The sequence below is a fragment of the Neopelma chrysocephalum genome, unplaced genomic scaffold (assembly GCF_003984885.1).
Source record: "Neopelma chrysocephalum unplaced genomic scaffold, ASM398488v2 Primary Assembly neopelma1_100, whole genome shotgun sequence".
Lineage (NCBI taxonomy): Eukaryota > Metazoa > Chordata > Aves > Passeriformes > Pipridae > Neopelma > Neopelma chrysocephalum.
In genome coordinates this window covers 1,213,167-1,230,742 of record NW_020897763.1, presented here as the reverse complement: position 1 = coordinate 1,230,742, position 17,576 = coordinate 1,213,167, and the positions used below count along the sequence as shown (strand labels likewise).

The window sequence follows — 17,576 nt, the reverse complement described above, 5'->3', positions numbered from 1 at the left end:
GAGGAGGGAAAAAATAATGGAAAATAGGCTTTTTGTTCTGCACATCCACTGCAGGTAAGGACAGATCCCTGCAGCAAAGAGCAGGGTGTGTCTGAATGCCTGAATGAGATAAGCACTGAGCAGCAACACGTGCTTGCTGCATCACCTTCAACAGGTCAGGAACACAAATTATTCAGTGCAAACCCTGGACTTGATGAGGAAAAACCCAAAAGTAGAAGCCCTGCTTTGGTCACGTCCTGTCAAAGTCATTTCATGATTTTGTGGATTCATTTTTCCGTGTAAAAAGCTTGAGCTTGATTGATGATGTGGGTCTGGAAAGAGAGCTGGGAGGCACAGCTTTCCTGCCTCCTTCTCCCCTGTTCCAACATGCCAAGGGCCTGCTGGAGCACCCAGGAAGCTTTGACTGGGCACTCAGCTCCCTGACTGACTCATGCAGGTGGGCAAAGCAGATGGAACCGTCAGACAGCAGCAGCACAGCAGGCAGAAGCATCAGTCTGGCGCTTACTCTCCCTCCCAGACACTGGAAGGGGAGTATTTTTGGCAGCAGCCAAGCAGGAGCTGGTGCTGAGGCACCAGAGATTCTGCAGCCCAGCTTTGCCAGGCAGCTGTGACCACCCACCAGCACAGGAACCCCCTCTGCTGTGCCAGGAGCTCCAGAAGAGTCACATCTCCCTCCTCCTGACTCATGTAGGGATCAGGCTCCTCTGGTACCCCTCAATTCCCACTCCATGTCACCACGACACAAGGGGTGATGAAGGTGATTTCACACCCTTCATATCCACCAAGTGCTCATGAAGAGTAGATGAGAGAAGGCTGAAAATCCTTATGCCAACAGCTTTTAACATCCAAAGTCTCCCAGGGCTGGGGTGTGGGGACCCACACAATTGTCACACACTCCCCTCTCTGCTGTAGGATGCAACACAAGCACAGGGACACCCAGCTCTGCTCCTCTCCTGCCTGTTCTCTGGGAAAAGATCCCACAGGGATGTGCAGGGGGTTTGGGGTGCTCTTCTAAACTAATAAAACAACCAGAAAAATCTGTAGCTGCTTTCTAGCTGTGAATATGTCCAAGCAAAAGCATTGCATGAGCCTGGAGGAATGAAACACTCTCCCTGCAGAGAAATGCTGATCTTTGCTGGGTGTGAACATGGCATGGGACAGGTCCCACTGCTTCCAGCAGCAGAGCAAGGAGCCACAGGCAGGCACAGCCCTCATGCTGTCACTTGGAATGGCCAGGCCAGGCAAGGGGACTTGGGATTTGATAATCCATGTGAAAGCCACAGTGTGCCTTCCCTGGGCTGGAGGCAGCCAGTGGGAGCTACTCTGCACTTCCATCACAGTGCTATGCATATGTTTATATTTACATCTCTATAATATGAATATTTACATATATATTATATCTTTGCAAAGAAAGAGATGTGTTAACTGAGCCTTGAATCACACCCCAGTCCACCAGAGTCTTTCCAGAGAATCTTTGCATCAGTCTTTCCCATCGAGTCTTTCCTCTCCGACTCCAAATCCAGGCTCGCTCCTTTTCCTGTTTTATTTTCAGTTTCCCTCCTGCTTTCCCTTCCCCTGCTGGCTCCCCCAGCCATTTCCCAAGCACGGAGTGATTTCCAGGCCACTGCCATTGGCCTGCCTGGTTTCCACCCCCCAGCACTTCCCTGACCCCCAGCGCAGTCCCCTGTGCTATAAATGGCAATGCTGAGTGTCCCTCCTGGATTTCACTAGACTGAGCCTCCAGCCAAGGAGTGGAGCAATCAGGAGTGCAAAGTATAAAGGTTAGAGGGATCTGGAGCTGGAGCAGACAATGGAGCAGAGGCTGAAGTTGATAAGTGACCCACCAGAGTTGCAAAAGAGGGCCCTGGGGCCAGCAGACAGGGCAGCACTGACCAGCTGGCACCAGGGAGAGCAACCCCTCATCCCATGCCCTCTGCTAGGATTGCAAAACCACCTCCAGATTTGCACCTATTTGGCAAAAAAAACCAAAAAACCAAGAGCAAAGCTTGTGACCAAAAATGTGTCGCAAGAGTCTATAAATTAAATGTTTTATGGGACGGGAATAGGAAAATTGGGTTCAGTGGATTAAGTTTTGCTTAAATTAGGGAAGGAGAGGAAGGGTGGGAAAAATTAGGAAATGCTGAATCCATGGGGGTTTCTGCCATCGAGTTAAGAGCTGGTCTAATCAAAACTCCATTGGCTGTTACAGTTGCAGAACAGGAATCAGAGAATTTGCTAGGAGTAACTCTGCATCTTTCATTTCAGTAAAGGAAAGGATCCCATGTATGTAAGGAAGCAAAGACCCCATTCCCAAAGCCAGAACTGGAGAATCCAACTCAAATTTTATCAGTGTTAGTTGTTCCATGTCTCTCTTAACCCTGGTTCTTGTAAGGCAAGGGACAAGAAATATGAAAAGTGAATAGTTTAGGGATTTGTAGACTAGAAGAGTCTTCAGCAAACTTACTCCCTGTCCTCCTCCACAGCACCACCATGAGCCCTCACTCACTAATTCTGCACCCAAAGTTTCATTTCTGCTCCAGGAACACCAGAGACATCAGAGAGGTGTCCAATCTCCACTTCAAAGATTACAAATGATGCAGATGATCACAACTGATGCTCTTCAGAGTGATCTCTCAAGGTCAGGCAAAGGGAATAACCAGCCCACTCCAGCTGGTATAGGATGACCAGAGTAATCAAGAGTTTTCCAACACTTGCTTCCCACAAGTACAAGCCCCCCTTCAAGTAAAAGTCACTGTCAAAAGTCAATGTTAAGTGGAGATTTCAGAGGCACATTTATGGAGTTTTCCTCATCTCTAAACAGAAATTGGGAAGCAGAAGACAGTTAAGTCAAAGCAGAAATCATTGATTCCTTTTCCCCATCCATGGGAAGCAGCAGGGGTTTGCTTGGGAGGGGAACAAACAGCTCTGATCCCTGGGAGCAGCAAAACAGCTCCAAAAAAAGCGAGTGGGAGCCTGGATGGAGGAAATGCCTGACTGTGACTGTCAGCCTGGAAAAGGAGCTGCCAGAGGAGAGATGCTGCAGCCAGCCCAGCATCCCGCAGGATGTGATGCTCACACCCCTCTGGGCCAGGGAGCTGCCTCCTCCCTGAGCCCACAGAGTGGAAAGCTCTCCAGCCCAGAGAACACCACTGGCTCCACCACAAATCCACTTACTGCCACATCTTGGCCTTCAATTTGAAGGGGAATTAAAACCAGAGGAAGGCTGACTCACTCGAGCTGGATTTCACTGCCCAAAACAGCCTGGCTGGAGGGGGGCCATTTGCTTTCCTCTGGAGCATCTCCTCCAAGACCCTTTCTGCCTGTCCTGCACTGAACTCACTCCCTTTGGAGCTCCTCCCACAGCAGTTATGGAGTTAACAGCAGGCAGAGAAAGGCTTTAGGAAGTGCTCACACCAGGGATATCACCCCTGCAGTTTTCAGCTCTGTGCTCAGGCAGATTTATCCTTAAACTCCCCCTCTGATTTGGTGGCAGCTTTGGGGAATCTGCAGCTGCCTGAAGCCTCATCCCCCCCCCAGCATGACCTCCTGCCCCCACACAAGCAGCATGATTGAAAACAGTTGTTCAGTCCAACAGCTTTTCCAAGTCTTTGGGAAAGACCTGAAACATTCCCGGTTTTGACAAGTGAAATACGAGTTTAGCTTATAACTAAAACATCCAGAGACAGGAGAGTTTGGGATATTTTGGATGCAAAAGCTTCTGTTTTGCCTTCAGTGCTTTGTGGCAGAGCTTTGCTGCCCTTTTCCTGACTCATCTTTCATGATCAGCTTCTCTTCTCATCCATGGGGATGGTAGAGAAGGGCTCAAGGGGACACTGCAGTGCAAAGACCCAGCGTGGTGGGAGAGGGGACAAATCATAAAATCCCAGAATGGTTTGGCTTGGAAGGGACCTCAAATCTCATCTCATTCCAACCCTCTGCCACAGGGACACTTTCCACTAGCCCAGGTTTCTCAGAGCCCCATCCTGCCTGGGCTCAATGGGTCAAACACGTCCCTGGATCAAACACGTCCCTGGGTCAAACACGACCCTGGGTCAAACACGACCCTGTGAAGGGGCAGGAAGGCTGGGATGGGTGAAGGCATTTGCAGCCCTGCAGGAGGTTTGGGGCTGTGCAGGGAGGGGGTGAGGAGGTGGGAGTACCTCTCCATGGGGTGTGCAGTAGGTCTCAGGCCTGCTGAGGCCGCAGGTGGAGGAGGCTCTCAGGTGGTGGGCTCGTCCCAGCAGCAGGTCTCCAGAGGGGGGGTAACAGGCTCCCCGGGAACACTCTTGCTGTGCATCCAGCAGCTGTGGGGCAGCTGGGACAGCAGGAAAACAGGATTAGGGGCTGTGTCAGGGTGGCACACAGAAAACATCAGAAAACAATCTGCTGTTTCCTACAACAGAGCAACAAAGTCGTGCTTGGGACAACCCACCCCAGGCATCTGCCGATGAGAAGGAAGCTATTTTGCTCCTGAACTACCTTTATTTTTAATATGAAAAAGGCACTTTTAAAGTGTTTTGTAGTAGCAGTTATCTCTCACACTCTTCTTTGCCCTGAGCCCAGGGTTTGGGCTGCTCAGTGCCCTCACTGCCCATCATCCTGCCCAGCCCTGGTTGGTGTCCCCTGTTCACACAGCCAGTCTGGCAGCTCAGCCTTTTGCCAAACACCAGCACCGTTATCAAACCCCTGCTGCTGCCACCACACTGCTACTGATACAAAGCTTACATTAGCAGTGTTTCTATTCAGTCAGCTTGCCCCATGTCCTTTTAATAACACTGCATGGTGAGCCTTACCCAGCAGGACAAATAATGCCCATGGCCAAGGCTGGCAGCGAGACTCCATTGGGCCACGGACACACCTAGGGAAGAATTCACAGTGTGAGTGAAAATGAGCAGAAAATGCCACTCAAAAGCTCAGCCCATATCCTTCACCTTCCTGCTCAGTTTACAGGGAGATGATTTTAACTGATCCACACAGAATAACGTGGGTGAAAAATCAAGAATTGTGAAGAGGAAAATCAGATTGTACTAGTTTATAACGTACAAGGAGCCACGGTTTCTCATCCAGCTCACGAAGAGCACACAGGATTCTCCCAAAGTCTGTCAGAGATTCCCCTCTTCCCCAAAAGCTATCTTTGGATCTTTTTATGTTGCTGCTGAGGTGAACCACAGGTACCAGCAGGATCCTTGCTCTCAGCAGTGATTCCTGACTGCCCAGCTCCCCAGGGACAGGGAGAAGCCACAGTCTCCAGTACCACGACCCACAGTGACCAGGGATCAGTGCCGATGCCAGGTGGGAATGCACAGCTGGAAGGGATGCTCCAAGGAATGTGCACACACACTCATCCCCCATACAGCCCCCAGCCACCCCGTCCCGGGGTGCACTTTCTGTTCCTCAGCCCCACCTTTTGCCTGCCGTTTCCAGAATCAACTCCACATCAAAACTCATCACGAGACGGCCCAAAGTCCCATTTTATGAAACGAAGAAACCCACAAAAACCAATGGGGAGTAATTATCTCCCATAGAGCCCAGGCAAGGAAGAGCTGCCGGCACACCCCCAAGAGCCAGAAACCTCACCTGTCCGCTTCCCTGTGGGACCAGGAGCGCTGTCCCTGTCCCTGCGGTGTCCCCGCGGTGTCCCCGGCTCGCAGCGAGGGCTCCCTCCCCCCGCACCGCCCGGCAGCAGCTCCGCAACCACAGGAGTCCTCTGAGCCCCGGCTCCCTCCTGCCTGGCTTTTAACAGGCAGCTGCCTCACCTGGGCCAGAAGGTGCCCGTGGGTGCAGCGATGATAAAGGCAGTGATTCAGGAATCCCCAGACATCCCCACCCTGTTACCGCATAACTCCCGAGACGGGCACAGCGCACGCAGAAATCACTCCTGGGGAGGGTGAGGGCAGCGCGGACCAGCTGCTCTGCGGGCAAGCAGCAAGTGAGAGCCCATCCGTAACCCACCTTAACTCCCCCGGGGCTGGCGTGGACCAAATCAGCCTGAAAACAGCTCCCTCCAGAGCTGCTGCTCAAGAATCGCCATCGGGGGATTCCCTGGAAGGTTCACCCGCCCTCTCAGGTTTATTGTGTTTCGCTTCGTAATGACAAGGCAGTGCCACCATCAGCACCTCAATTTGATCATTTAAAGCCTAACTCGGCACGTCCACGTGAGTTATAATCACATTGTGTGTCCACATTTCAGACTTCCAGCCCAAAGGCGACCTGGGCTGCACAGGCAGAGCCCCCCTCCTGCCTGCAGCACCGGAATTCCTCAAAATACAAAATCACCCAAGAGGAGCTCCAGGGTTATCTGCTAAACACAATCCAGGGTTATCTGCTAAACACAATCCTGTGGACTCTCCGGCTGTGAAAAGAGTCATTTTTTAAGAACTATGGTTCTTGTTTGAGCTCCAGCCCCATGCCCAGCTGATGAGGAGCCCTTCTCCCCTGCTCCAGGTCTAATTCAGAGTTATCTTGCATTCACCACCTTTCGGTGGTCTCTGATGTTTTACATGACTATTAAAGGAAAGAGTTGCATAACTTTATTTTTTTTTTACTGTGGCAGCAAAGTAACAAACCTTTAAGTAATATGTTTAAACTAAAAAGTGTTCAGTGAAGGCAACTCAGCAGCCTCCACACCCAGACACCCCATCCATTGCCCCCCTGCACCACTCACACACTACATTTCACCTAAACTGCGGGTTTTCATCCTCAAAAAGGCTTTCATGGAGACTTATCCACTGTCTTTACCGAAATAACCCCAAAATCACGTCCTCTCCCATGCTGGTCGGGGGCTCAGCAGATCTCTCCAGATCCCTCCTCCAGTTCCTCTGCTGTTTGTGTCACCTACCTCCCCATCCCCGTGCTGAGCGACACAGGCACGTGCAAGCTGAGGACTGGAAGCTCAGAGAAAGGGGATACGGAGAGCTGGGGGGGGAAAAAAAATCCTGTCCCTCAGGCTACAGTGCGTGAAAGCCGCGCTCGGCTTCCTCCTGGATGAGGTGTGCCCGGCTTGGGCGTGCCCGCCCCGCCCCAGCTCCTGCTCAGCAATGCGGTAACACCACATTCCTCCTCCTGCAGCCTCCTCCCCAGCTCAGCTGGCGGCAAAAAGGAAGCGAGAAGGAGCGCTGGGATGTTTTTAAAGCGGAACGGGAGAGGGGAGATGTGCCACGAGGTGCCCGCGCGGGTCCTGAGCGCTGGGTGTGTCGGAGCCCTCAGTGGAGCCTCGCGTGGTTAAAAGTGCTACCACCGACCCCAGACTGGATGAGAAATCCCGTCAAACTCCCTCCTCCAGTGGAGTGACTGTCAGAGAAGGCAAAGGAGAGGAAGGTCTGAGCAGTCTGGGTTTCTACGAGGCTGCTGGTGATGCTGGATGTGGCCAAACACCCTCTGCAGGTTGCCCATTCTGCCTGGTTTAAAGCCGTGCCCTGAAGCACTGGCAGTCAACCAGGAGGCTGAAGTCTTGGAAAGACTGTAAATGCCACCTATTGATCCCTCCAGAGCCAGCAAAGCTCAGCATTAATATGCTCTGAAAAGGTGATGCTCCACCCCAGATTAGTGAAAAGCTCAGGACATTGCAATTCTGTCAGATCAACAAGGGTAGGACTGGAAAACATTACCCAGGCCACAAGCTGTTTGACTAAACTACCCAAAATACCCTGATATGTCCTTTCCTCCTTCCCCCGGACTTGCCAAAGCAAGGTTAAACCTGGAATTTCAGGCCCTACAAGTTCAAACAAGAACAAAAGCAATGATGGGTTGAGTAGTACAGATCAATAAAAGCAGGAATGGAAAAAATCAGCTGTGAACAGGTTGGTGCTCAGGGATAACATGGCTTGGGCAAGGTGTCCCTGACATCCCTGTGTCCCTGATGGGACAGGATGAGGCTGGAATGCTGCTCCAGGTTGTTCTCTGTCCATGTTACCACGGGCAGTGTTGTCCTGAGTACCAGGGAGTGAATACACATCAAGGCAGTGGAGCTGGCTGGATACAGAGGAGACAGTGCTAAAAATGCACTACAAAAAAATAAAATATAAGCATTGAAACAGTCTGGGATCAGTGGGAGGAACAAGAGAGATGCTCACAGGACTTCCAGTGCTTCCTCAGTTCAGCCTGTGCTCACCTGTGACGAGCTGTGTCAGAGCCCACAAACCTCCGAGGGCTGGGCCAGACATTCCCTGGAAAACAAATAATATCATCTGCAGGAAACCATGCTCTGAGTCATGGGACATACCCTGCCCAGACATGGTGTTAGGGGTCACTGCTCTACTGGAAGCACCTTCTCCAGGACAGGATCACCATGAGCTCCTGAGGAGCTCCCGCTCCCCACCTCAGTCCCGGAGCTGCTGCCTCCTCGTGCCCTGCAGTGTTCATGTGAGCGGGATAATCTGAGCTCCTGCTCTGGGGGACACGTGTGTGACCTGTCAAGCAGGTTCTCTATCCCATCCCAGCTCATCAGAGGCAGAAAAGCTCCACCTCAGGTCATCCTGTACCCACGCAGTGGGCATCAGCAGTGGGCTGGCAGGGACACGCTTTACAGGACACAGCCCCTGCCACACGGGCAGCAACCAAGGTTTTAAGTTTCAGGTGGAAAAAAGTCCCAGCATCAGGTACAGAAATGCATCACAGCCAGCTGTGTAAAAGCTAATCTCCCTCTAAAAACGTGTGAGGGTGCAGAACAGCCCTGCCAGCTGGGGACACGAGTGTCACCCGGTGTCACAAGGTCACACCCTGCAGTAACACCAGGCTAATACCTGCACAGCCTCTGCTTTTAGAATTAGGGGCCTCAGCTGGCCAGGCAACCTGAGCAGACACATTCCCAACACTTTCCAGGCCTCAGGGATGGAGCAGGGGGAGGAAGGAACTGTGGGTTCACCACCCCTGCTGCACCCAGGGTGAGCCCAGGACCAAACACCCAGGTGGTGGCAGCCAAGGTGCAAAAGGATGTGACTCCTGCATGAGTAGCTTTGTTTTCCTTCCTCCCATCTGACATCCAGATTAAAGGCACGTGACTACTTTACTCCCTTGGGAGCTTTTCCAAGGACACCATCCCAGATCAGCAGCTTTTGATTCAGCTGCTGAGGTGTGATACCAGTTAGTCAGCACTGACCAGTCTGGAATCATCATATTTGGTTAGTTTTTAACTTCTCTCTCTCTCTCTGGAGTTCAGAGGAACACGAAAGAAGCTGAAAATCAGAGGCAGAGCACTGCATGAAGAACACTTAATCCCTTGAAATGCAAAAACTCCATTAAGGAAAAAAGATGGATTGAGGAGGAATTTATAGTTCAAGCATAAAAAAATTGAGCAGTACTTAAAGCTGCTGTTACATTTCTCATTAAAGGATTAACAAATGCCTGAAACACAAGTCCTGACAGCACATTCAAATGGAAAAAATCAGGGAGAAAGATGATTTGGTTGGTGATGCTGAGCAGAATCTTGGCACAGGGCAGGGTAGACTCCAAAGTCCCAGTCCCCTCCAGGCCCCATATCTTTAGACCAGGTACAACCTGTCTGTGTCCTGTCAGGTGCCTGCAAACCTTCATGGGAAAAACCTGGAATGGGGTACAGGACCTGGAGCCAGAAGCACTGGAGCTGCACGGGAAGAGGGAAACTTGGGAAGGTTTTTCCAGGGATAAGAAATACTCTTCCTTGTTGTAACTTTTTGGCAACTCTCTCAATTGCAAGACTACTGATATCAGCAATAAAACAGGTTTCTCTTTACCTAGATTTTTTTATTTCCCACCTTAATTAAAACCTGACCAGGAAACAACCTCCTCATTCCAGCGCAGATGATTTAAAACACCGACTTTACTAATTACTGTGATTTCTTTTAGAAGCGTTTCAGGAATTTCTAATGAAATTCCAATTCAACCCTACACCTGTTCTGAAAGCAAATAAAACTTTGAACCCAAACCCAACTGACCTACTTTAGGTTTAAATTCAAATAACCCCAGGAGCTGGTTCCAAAGTGCAGAGGCCCTTTGACCCGTCCTGCTGCTGCCTCCCTTTGCAGCCCTGGGGGCAGGACTGTGTCCTGCCATGGAATCAGAATGTCCTCAGCTGGGAGGGACCCACAAGGATCATCCAGTCCAACCCCTGGCCCTCACAGACACCCCAAAATCCCACCCTGCCACTGGGAGCGTTGTCCAAACCCTCCTGGAGCTCTGGCAGCCTTGGTGCCGTGCCCACTGCCCTGGGGAGCCTGGTCAGTGCCCAAACAGCCTCTGGGGGAAGAACCTTTTCCCAATATCCAACCTAAACCCCTCCTGACACAGCTCCAGCCCCTCCCTGGGGTTCTATCCCTTGTCATAGAGAGCAGAGATTGGAGCTGCCCCTCTTAGGAAGCTGCAGCCCCCAGTGAGGTCTGACCTCTGTCTCCTCTCCAGGATGAACCCAGAGAAAATCATTACTACCCCATGAAGATCCTCACACCAACCACACCACAAACTCTTCAACATTCCACTACAATTAATATTTTTCACTGTTTCCTCTGCAAATGTGGGAGCAAATCAAACGTTAAGTGTAAAAGTGTGAAAACTAAGGAAGACCCTGACTTGGGATCACAGAAGGGGTCAGTTCTTCCTGGCACAGCAGCACAGGACCTGCTAGATGCTGCCTGCAGCCAGCCAGATGCTGGAGGGCAGCTGATCCAGGCAAGGCAGTCACCCCAAATCCCAGGAAAGGCAGGACTAGCTCTCCTGAAGGAGCTCACACAACGCTCAGTATTTGCCCTTAAATTGGATTTTCCTTTTCTCCCCACCAGCTCATTCCTACAGGCAGTGGAGTTCCACGTGCCTGGCTCGTGCTGGGTCAGCACAGGATGCCACATGGAGCTGGAGGGTCTGTGGCCCCCACGCCCTGGCACAGCCTTCCCCGGGCACACAGTGACACGGTGCAGAGCTGGCAGGGCCAGGGGCTGGGCTCCCTGCCCGCTTTCCACCGGGAGCTTGATAAAACTATCCTTGCAGGAGGAGAACATCGTTATTTTTGTCATGTCCTCGTTTTCTAAACGGGAAAATATTCCATCAGGAAAGCATGCAGCTCCCCTCTGGGGGATTTTGGAGCAAACAGTGGAATGAAGGGGGCTCTGTATCCCTGCTGCCAGCCCTCAGCACGGCAACCCTGCCCCCACCTGCGACATCAACCTCAGGAAGTTTAAACTAATGGGTCATTTAGGAGCCTCTGTTAAGCCGTGGATTTTCCTTGACACCGCACGTGTGACTGAAGTGAAGGACACGATATTTTCTGCCACTTGTTCCTCCCCCCCAGCTGCTGGAATTAAAACAAGGCACTTGCTGTGCACGGGGTTGGACTCGCTGGAATTCAAACAAGGGCCTCGCTGTGCACAGGGTTTGACCTGCTCAGGTAAAACACAGCATTTTGTCCCACCTTTGCTCCCCTCCCTGGTTGGTGCGTCAGCCCCTTGTCCCAGACCACCCCTTGGAGCTCAGGCTCGCCACAGCCAAGGTCCAGCAGTGCCTGACCCTTGCCCACACACAGACATGTGGAAGATGAAGCAACACACCTTTCCAGCTCAGCTGTGCTCCCAGCAAGACCACTGAGATGCCACTGTCATTTTGGGAGGTGACACCAGGAGGCAAAGGTCAGCTCAGCATTTTGTCTCAGGTTCCCTTCCAAGACTCAAAACCCCAGAGTCACAGCCCTGGGCTGGTGGGAAGGGACCTCCCGTGGCCACCGAGACCAGGGTGTCACTTGGGGTGGACTAGGTCAGGGTGGGCCCCCAGACTCAGAATTCTTGCACAAAAGCACTCTGCTGATGATGTTTGAATGTCTTCCTCCCAGATAAATAAGAAAAATAAAATTTGGATTCAGAGTTTGGGTTGAGATGAGAGAACAGGCCGGCTGGAAGAGCACCTGGGTGCAAAACCACGTGGCAGCATCAGGCACCAGAATCCCTTGGGCTGTTCCTCTGTGACATCTCCAGGGCAGCTCTCAGTCCTGCAGACAGCACAGCAGAGCAGGTCACCACACTGCCCAGGTCACCAGGGCTGAGCCCCGGGGCCATGTCCCACCCCACACCCCACACCCCACACCAACCTGCCCTCACTCTGTGCCCATCACAGCCCGTGGGGAGGCTCCTCTCTGCCCACATCAAGCAGTGCTTCAGTACAGTGGGAACTGCCAGGGCAAGGAAACCAAAATTGTATTATTTTATTCATTTTTAATAGGGACAGATCCTTAATTGGGCTCGCTGGGCTTTGGGGTTTCCTTTTTCTTTTTATATCCCTCTTTCTCTCAAGTGTTTCAGGGCGGCAACGCCTACAGCACATTTGTGCCTGGGCATATCAACCACCCTGCAGATTCCTTGGAGCTTCATATGGGGATGTTCTGGCAGCAGGGGCTGGTCCCTTTCCCTTCCAGCACCTCCCAGCCCCTCTCCTGGCACATCTCCTGCCCTCTGAGCCCCCAGCACGCACCCACGGCGTGCCCGGCGCCTGCCGTGCCCCTGCCCTGCATTGGCAGCTGCTCGTGGCCACAGTGCCAGCACAGAGCTGTGTGACAGCCAAGGGACCCTGTGCCCCTGAAACAGGAGCTGAGCCACCTGAAACCTCTCCAGAGCTGGGAATGCTCCCTGCTCCTCTCCTCCTGCACGTCCACCCCCAGCCAGGGCCGAGCTGCCGGTGCTCCGGTTCCCCAGGAGCATCACCAAGATTATCCCAGTGCAAAACGAGCCATGCCAGGAGAGGAGTTACATTTAGGCTGCTGCAGGCAGAGACACCCAGATGACACAGCACAGCATCACCTGCACCCTCCAGAGCAATTCCAAAGCAGCTTTTCTCGGGCTGGTGGCTCCAGGTGAGCTCAGAGGTGCAAAGCCGGTGAGCGGAGCTGGGCTGTGGAGCATCATCTCCCCGAGCCCTCACACATCTCAGCCTCCCCTGTCCAGCAACATTTGGGTCAAGCCTCAGGTGCTTCCCCTGCTTTGGAAATCCAGGAAGAGCCCTTCCTCCAGATGACGTTAAACTCACAGTTCTCCCAGCCACAAAGCCTGGTTTAAGTTGCGATTAAACCCGACAACCTCCTTGGGCAGACTCTCCTAAATAAGATTGGGAACAGCTAAAATTAGTCTAATTTAGTTTAGTGATTAATCCTTTTATCCACACTTAATCCAATTTAAATGTCCACAGGACGAGCTTGCACAGAGTTCAGTTGCTGAAATTTAAAACAAAATTGAATTTAATATTGTTTAATTAGATCGACACAATCTGAGTGCTGCTCTAAGAGGTGTTTGCCACAGATGATTATCAGCTGCTTGGTTAATGCTCGAAGTTATCCTGAGCTCTGTGCTCTCCTGACAGCTCAAGCTCTCAGTACTTCAGGATTGCATGGACATCTCCATTGGTATTTAATGAATAAAAATACCCTTCCCAGCCCTCAGGTTGGAAAAGAGGCTTTCAAACACAAGGTTCAGGAGGCATAAAAACCCTGCCTGAGGAAAAAAAAGAAAAGAAAAAGAAAAAAAACCCAATTTTTTAGGTGAAGTGTCACGATTCCAACACTTCCCACTGACCTTTGTTTCTGAGACTGGGACAGCCCAGACACCAGAGTTGAGCAGGGTCAGGGCAGCTCCCACCTCTCCTCTCTTGGAGCTGGGAGGAGACAGCACATCTCACCCCCCAAAAAGCCAGCGGGAAGAACAGCAACCTTGAACTTTCCCTGTCTAATTGCTGTGTCCTCCAGCTATCTTCTCTGCAATGGCCATTTTTCTAAGCCTTGCAGAAGAGAAAAAAAACCCACAGCCCGAATGCAGGAATCAGCTGCAACCTTGGCTGCCAAGTTGGCAGGGGAGATAAGGACCTTTTATTTAAAGAGAAAAAAAACCCAGACGCTGAGGAGGGAAAGACGAGTCTTTAGCAACTTTTACAGCCAGTCTTGCAATGCAATTTCCTAAGCACGTTCAAAACTTGTAAAAAAAAACCAAAAAACCCCAAGTTTTCACCGGCAGCGTTTCCTCAGAGCGCTGTGGGGGCGGGGGAAGCCTCCAGCCTCCCTCGGACGTGCGGGATGTGAGGAGCCAGGGCTGACTCACTGCTCCACACATACCCACGGCACAGCTCAGCAAAGAGGGAAAGGAAAGGGAAAAACCACCAAATTGAAGGATCACGTCCCTTTTTGAGGCGGGTCAGTACTGCCCACACTCCCAGGGGCAGGGAATCGAGGGTTGTGTGGATCATCAAACCTGGGGAAGGGGAGGGGAAGGCAGCTTGATCCTCAACTAGTTTGGAATTGTGACCCCAGCACAGGCCAGACTTCAGGCTGGTTTTCATTGTAGAATCAGAGAACAGTTTGGGCTGGAAGGAACACTAAAGATCACCTAGTCCAACCCTCAGGAGCCACTTTAGTTGTTTTAGGGCAGAATTGGGGCAATATCACCCTGTAAGGCAGCTTTTCAGAAAGGAAGGTGTTCGAATCCTCCAGCAAAAGGCATCTGATTAATAACACACCTTCCAGCAATTCCCATGTTCCTCAGAGCTTATTCAGACACTTTCTCAAAGCAGTGCTCAGCCTCAGCCGTGGCACCAGTGATGCTGCAGGGGCAGGAAGGGGAAACACGGCAGCAGCCACCAGTTATTCACGTCACAGAGAGGTTTCCTCGGCGTGGGCTGAGATAAAACCCAGCTCAGAGTTATCAAACCCACGTTCCCTGTACCACAGGCCCTCTTTTCCACTCCCTGGTTTGAGGACAAGCCCCCTTTGGCTCCAGCTTGCTTTGAGGGCTGCCTGCCCACCCTTTGAGGGTTTACAAACACCCCCCAGGAGGTGCAGCCTCCTTTAGAGCATCCTTTGAAGGCTCCCTCTGAGTTTTCCCTCTTTCCACGTACACCAACTTCTCCCTAAAATTGCTGCTATCACATTAACTCATATTTTAATTTCTATATACTGTCCTGGCAGAGCAATTCCCATCATCTCAGCCAGAAATCTGTCCAGTGTCCACCATCTGCTCTGTGAAATCAGAAGCTGTAAATCCCAACAACTTCTTGTGGCTTTAGCAACTCCCTGAGGTCAGCAGCTGCTGAGATGTGTGTGGAATAGATATGATTCCTCCAGCCAGAGCAGCACCTGAGCACGGATGGAGCCTGCAGTGGGAGTAGATGATGATGGTGGTGATGCAACGTGCTGGGAAGGATTGATGCAACTCTCCTGGCTGCAATCCAGGGAAGCAGTGTGACAGCTCGGCCTCCTGCTTCTCCCCAGAATGGAAACAGCCCCGGCCTTCAGCTGAATCACAAGGAGTGACACAACAGAGTGGGACAGAGCTCCAGCAGCAAGTGTAAGAAAAGTGAAAAACAGGGTTTTAACAGGCTGATGTAACTTTCACTAGCTCAGAAAATTCTAATTGTTGCTATTTCTAAGAAATAAGGTGCAGCCATCACCTGCTGATTGCTGTCTTTGCCAGGAACCACCTATATAAACCTCTAAGAAACACTTTCACACCTCGGCCTGGGTAACACCTTTGCTCTCCTTCACTACGGCCTTTTTTAACCTATTTCACCCCAAGAAAAAAGAGCAAGGCAGAGATATACATTTTGCTGAATTGACTGTGCACAGACCCAAGCCCCAGATCCAAACCCTGCCATATTTTAGGAGCTGAGGACACAGATCCTCTCTCACTCACTCCCAAGCACCAGCTCAAATAAAGCTTCTATTATCATACTAAATATTTCTTCCAGAAGCAGCTATGGAGCTGCACAGCAAGTGAGACCAAAGAAACAGATACCTGGTGCTGGAATTAGACTGTGGGACAATTATTTTTTGAGGGGAGGGAGGAGGAACATCAACAAGTTTTGTGAAAGAAAAAAAGGAGGAAGAGAAGGAGGAATAGAGGGAGATAGACAGGGAGATATAGAGGGAGATAGAGAGGGAGAAGGTAAAAAGGAGGAAAAATAGAAGGACGGGATAAAAAGAAGAAAAATAGAAGGTAAAAAGAAAAAATAGAAGAAGAAGGTAAAAAAAAGAAAAACAGAAGGTAGAAATAAAAAATAGGAGAAGGTAAAAAGAAGAAAAATAGAAGAAGGTAAAAAGAAGGAAAAATAGAACGTAAAAAGAAAAAACAGAAGAAGATAAAAAGAAAAAATAGGAGAAGGTAAGAAGAAGAAAAAATAGAAGGAGAAGGTAAGACGAAGAAAAATAGAAAAAGGTAGAAAGAAGAAATAGAAAGAGAAGGTAAAAAGAAGCAAAAGTAGAAGGTAAAAAGAAAAAAACAGAAGGAGAAGGTAAAAAGAAGAAAATACAGAAGGTAAAAAGAAAAATAGGGATGGTAAAAAGAAGAAAAAATAGAAGAAAATTTAAAAAGAAAGAAAAAGGAGGAAAAAATATTTGTTGGAAATAAATGAGGCAAAATAAGAACTAGGAGAAGGGAAAAAAAAAAAAAAAGAAAAAAAAAGAAAAAAAAAAAAAGAGTTTTTTTTCCCCCGTCTGGCCGGATTAAGGGCAGGAGCTGCCAAGCGGCGGCGGGGGGGTTTGCCCGCACTCGGGGCACGGTGCCCGCCCCGCCCGGCCCCGCCCGCCCCACGGGCCATATAAGGCGGCGGTGGAGGGTGAGGGCAGCAGCTGCCGAGCGGAGCGGCCCCCGCAGCCCAGAACAGCCCGGCCCCGCAGCCAAAACCACCCTGCAGCGCTCACCACCAACAGCCTGGCCCTGCACAGCAGCACCGCCGCCTCGGGGTAAGGGGGAGCGCTGGGATGCCACGGGGAACGGGATGCGGGGGGATGCGGGGTTGCCGTGATCCGCCTGGATCTCCCATCTCAGGGTCTGCGCTGCCGGGCAGTTCCCCCAGCACCGCGGGCACGCCGTGGATGCGTTTTCCTGTAGCGAACCCTCAGCAAAAATCCCAAATTCCCCGCTGAAAGCAGCGCTGGGGGGTCTGCGGGGAGCTTGGGCTCCGACGCTGGAGCAGCTGGATTTAACTAACGTCCTTCTCTCTTCTCTCGTAGAACCGACATCTAAACCCGCTGCAAAAAAACAAACCCCAAAGATGGAAACCATGCACGAGCTGATCCCCTTCGCCAAGGAAATGCTCAGCCAGAAGCCCAACAGGAAGATGGTCAAGCTGTACATGCTGGGCAGCGTGCTGGCCTTCTTCGGCGTGGTCATCGGGCTGGTGGAGACGGTGTGCAGCCCTTTCAGCTCCGAGGGCAGGCTAGAGGAGGAGGAGGAGGAGAAGAAGAAAAAACCTGCCGCTACACGAGAGCCAAAGCTCCCCCAGAAACAGGAGGATTTGATCCTGGACAAGAGCAAGGCGCCGGGGGCGGTGCAGAGAGCCCTGGTGACCAGACAGCACGCGTCCTAGGGCCCCGGCGAGCTGCCTGCTGAGCAACCGAGCACAGAGACTCTGCTGCCCCGGCCTCCCTGGTGGTGGTTCCAGCACGAAAAGAGAGAGAAAGAAGGCTTGGCTGAAGGAGACTTGAGAGCAAGAGAAGAGTTTTATTTGCTGCTGTGCAGCAGTGGGGAAAAAATACCTTTTGTTGGTATAAACCTGTGCCAAGATGCACAGCATGGTTTCTTATTTTTATTACGGATGCGTTTTACACCATTTTGCAAGATCAATAAATATTTTATATGGTA

The 17,576-nt window shown here is 51.2% G+C and overlaps 2 protein-coding genes across 5 annotated transcripts in view; one reads left to right on the top strand and one right to left on the bottom strand.

Moving 5' to 3' along the window:
* LAMB3 (laminin subunit beta 3) overlaps window positions 1-5,840 on the bottom strand; it is a 26,085-nt gene extending 20,245 nt beyond the window's left edge. Inside the window, exons 1-3 of the mRNA XM_027695032.1 lie at window positions 5,836-5,840; window positions 4,794-4,858; window positions 4,161-4,315 (exon numbers count right to left, since the gene is read on the bottom strand). Of these exons, the coding sequence (XP_027550833.1) occupies window positions 4,161-4,315; window positions 4,794-4,858; window positions 5,836-5,840 (225 nt within the window). The remainder of the gene's footprint in view (window positions 1-4,160; window positions 4,316-4,793; window positions 4,859-5,835) is intronic.
* Window positions 2,739-17,576, top strand: G0S2 (G0/G1 switch 2). Of its 4 annotated transcripts, none has more exons than XM_027695370.1 (3): window positions 2,739-2,742; window positions 16,396-16,407; window positions 16,968-17,576. In XM_027695370.1, exon 3 carries the CDS (start codon window positions 16,987-16,989, stop codon window positions 17,299-17,301), a length of 315 nt encoding a protein of 104 aa, XP_027551171.1. In that variant the 5' UTR covers window positions 2,739-2,742; window positions 16,396-16,407; window positions 16,968-16,986; the 3' UTR covers window positions 17,302-17,576. The 4 variants fall into 4 exon arrangements, with proteins under 4 accessions (XP_027551171.1, XP_027551170.1, XP_027551172.1 ...); XM_027695369.1 differs by lacking the exon at window positions 2,739-2,742 and adding an exon at window positions 11,636-11,642 and having other exon boundaries at window positions 16,396-16,408; XM_027695371.1 differs by lacking the exon at window positions 2,739-2,742 and adding an exon at window positions 13,935-13,941.

Coding starts and splice junctions, on each gene's coding strand:
- G0S2 (XM_027695370.1), top strand. CDS start 16,987: ATGGAAACCATGCACGAGCTGATCCCCTTCGCCAAGGAAATGCTCAGC.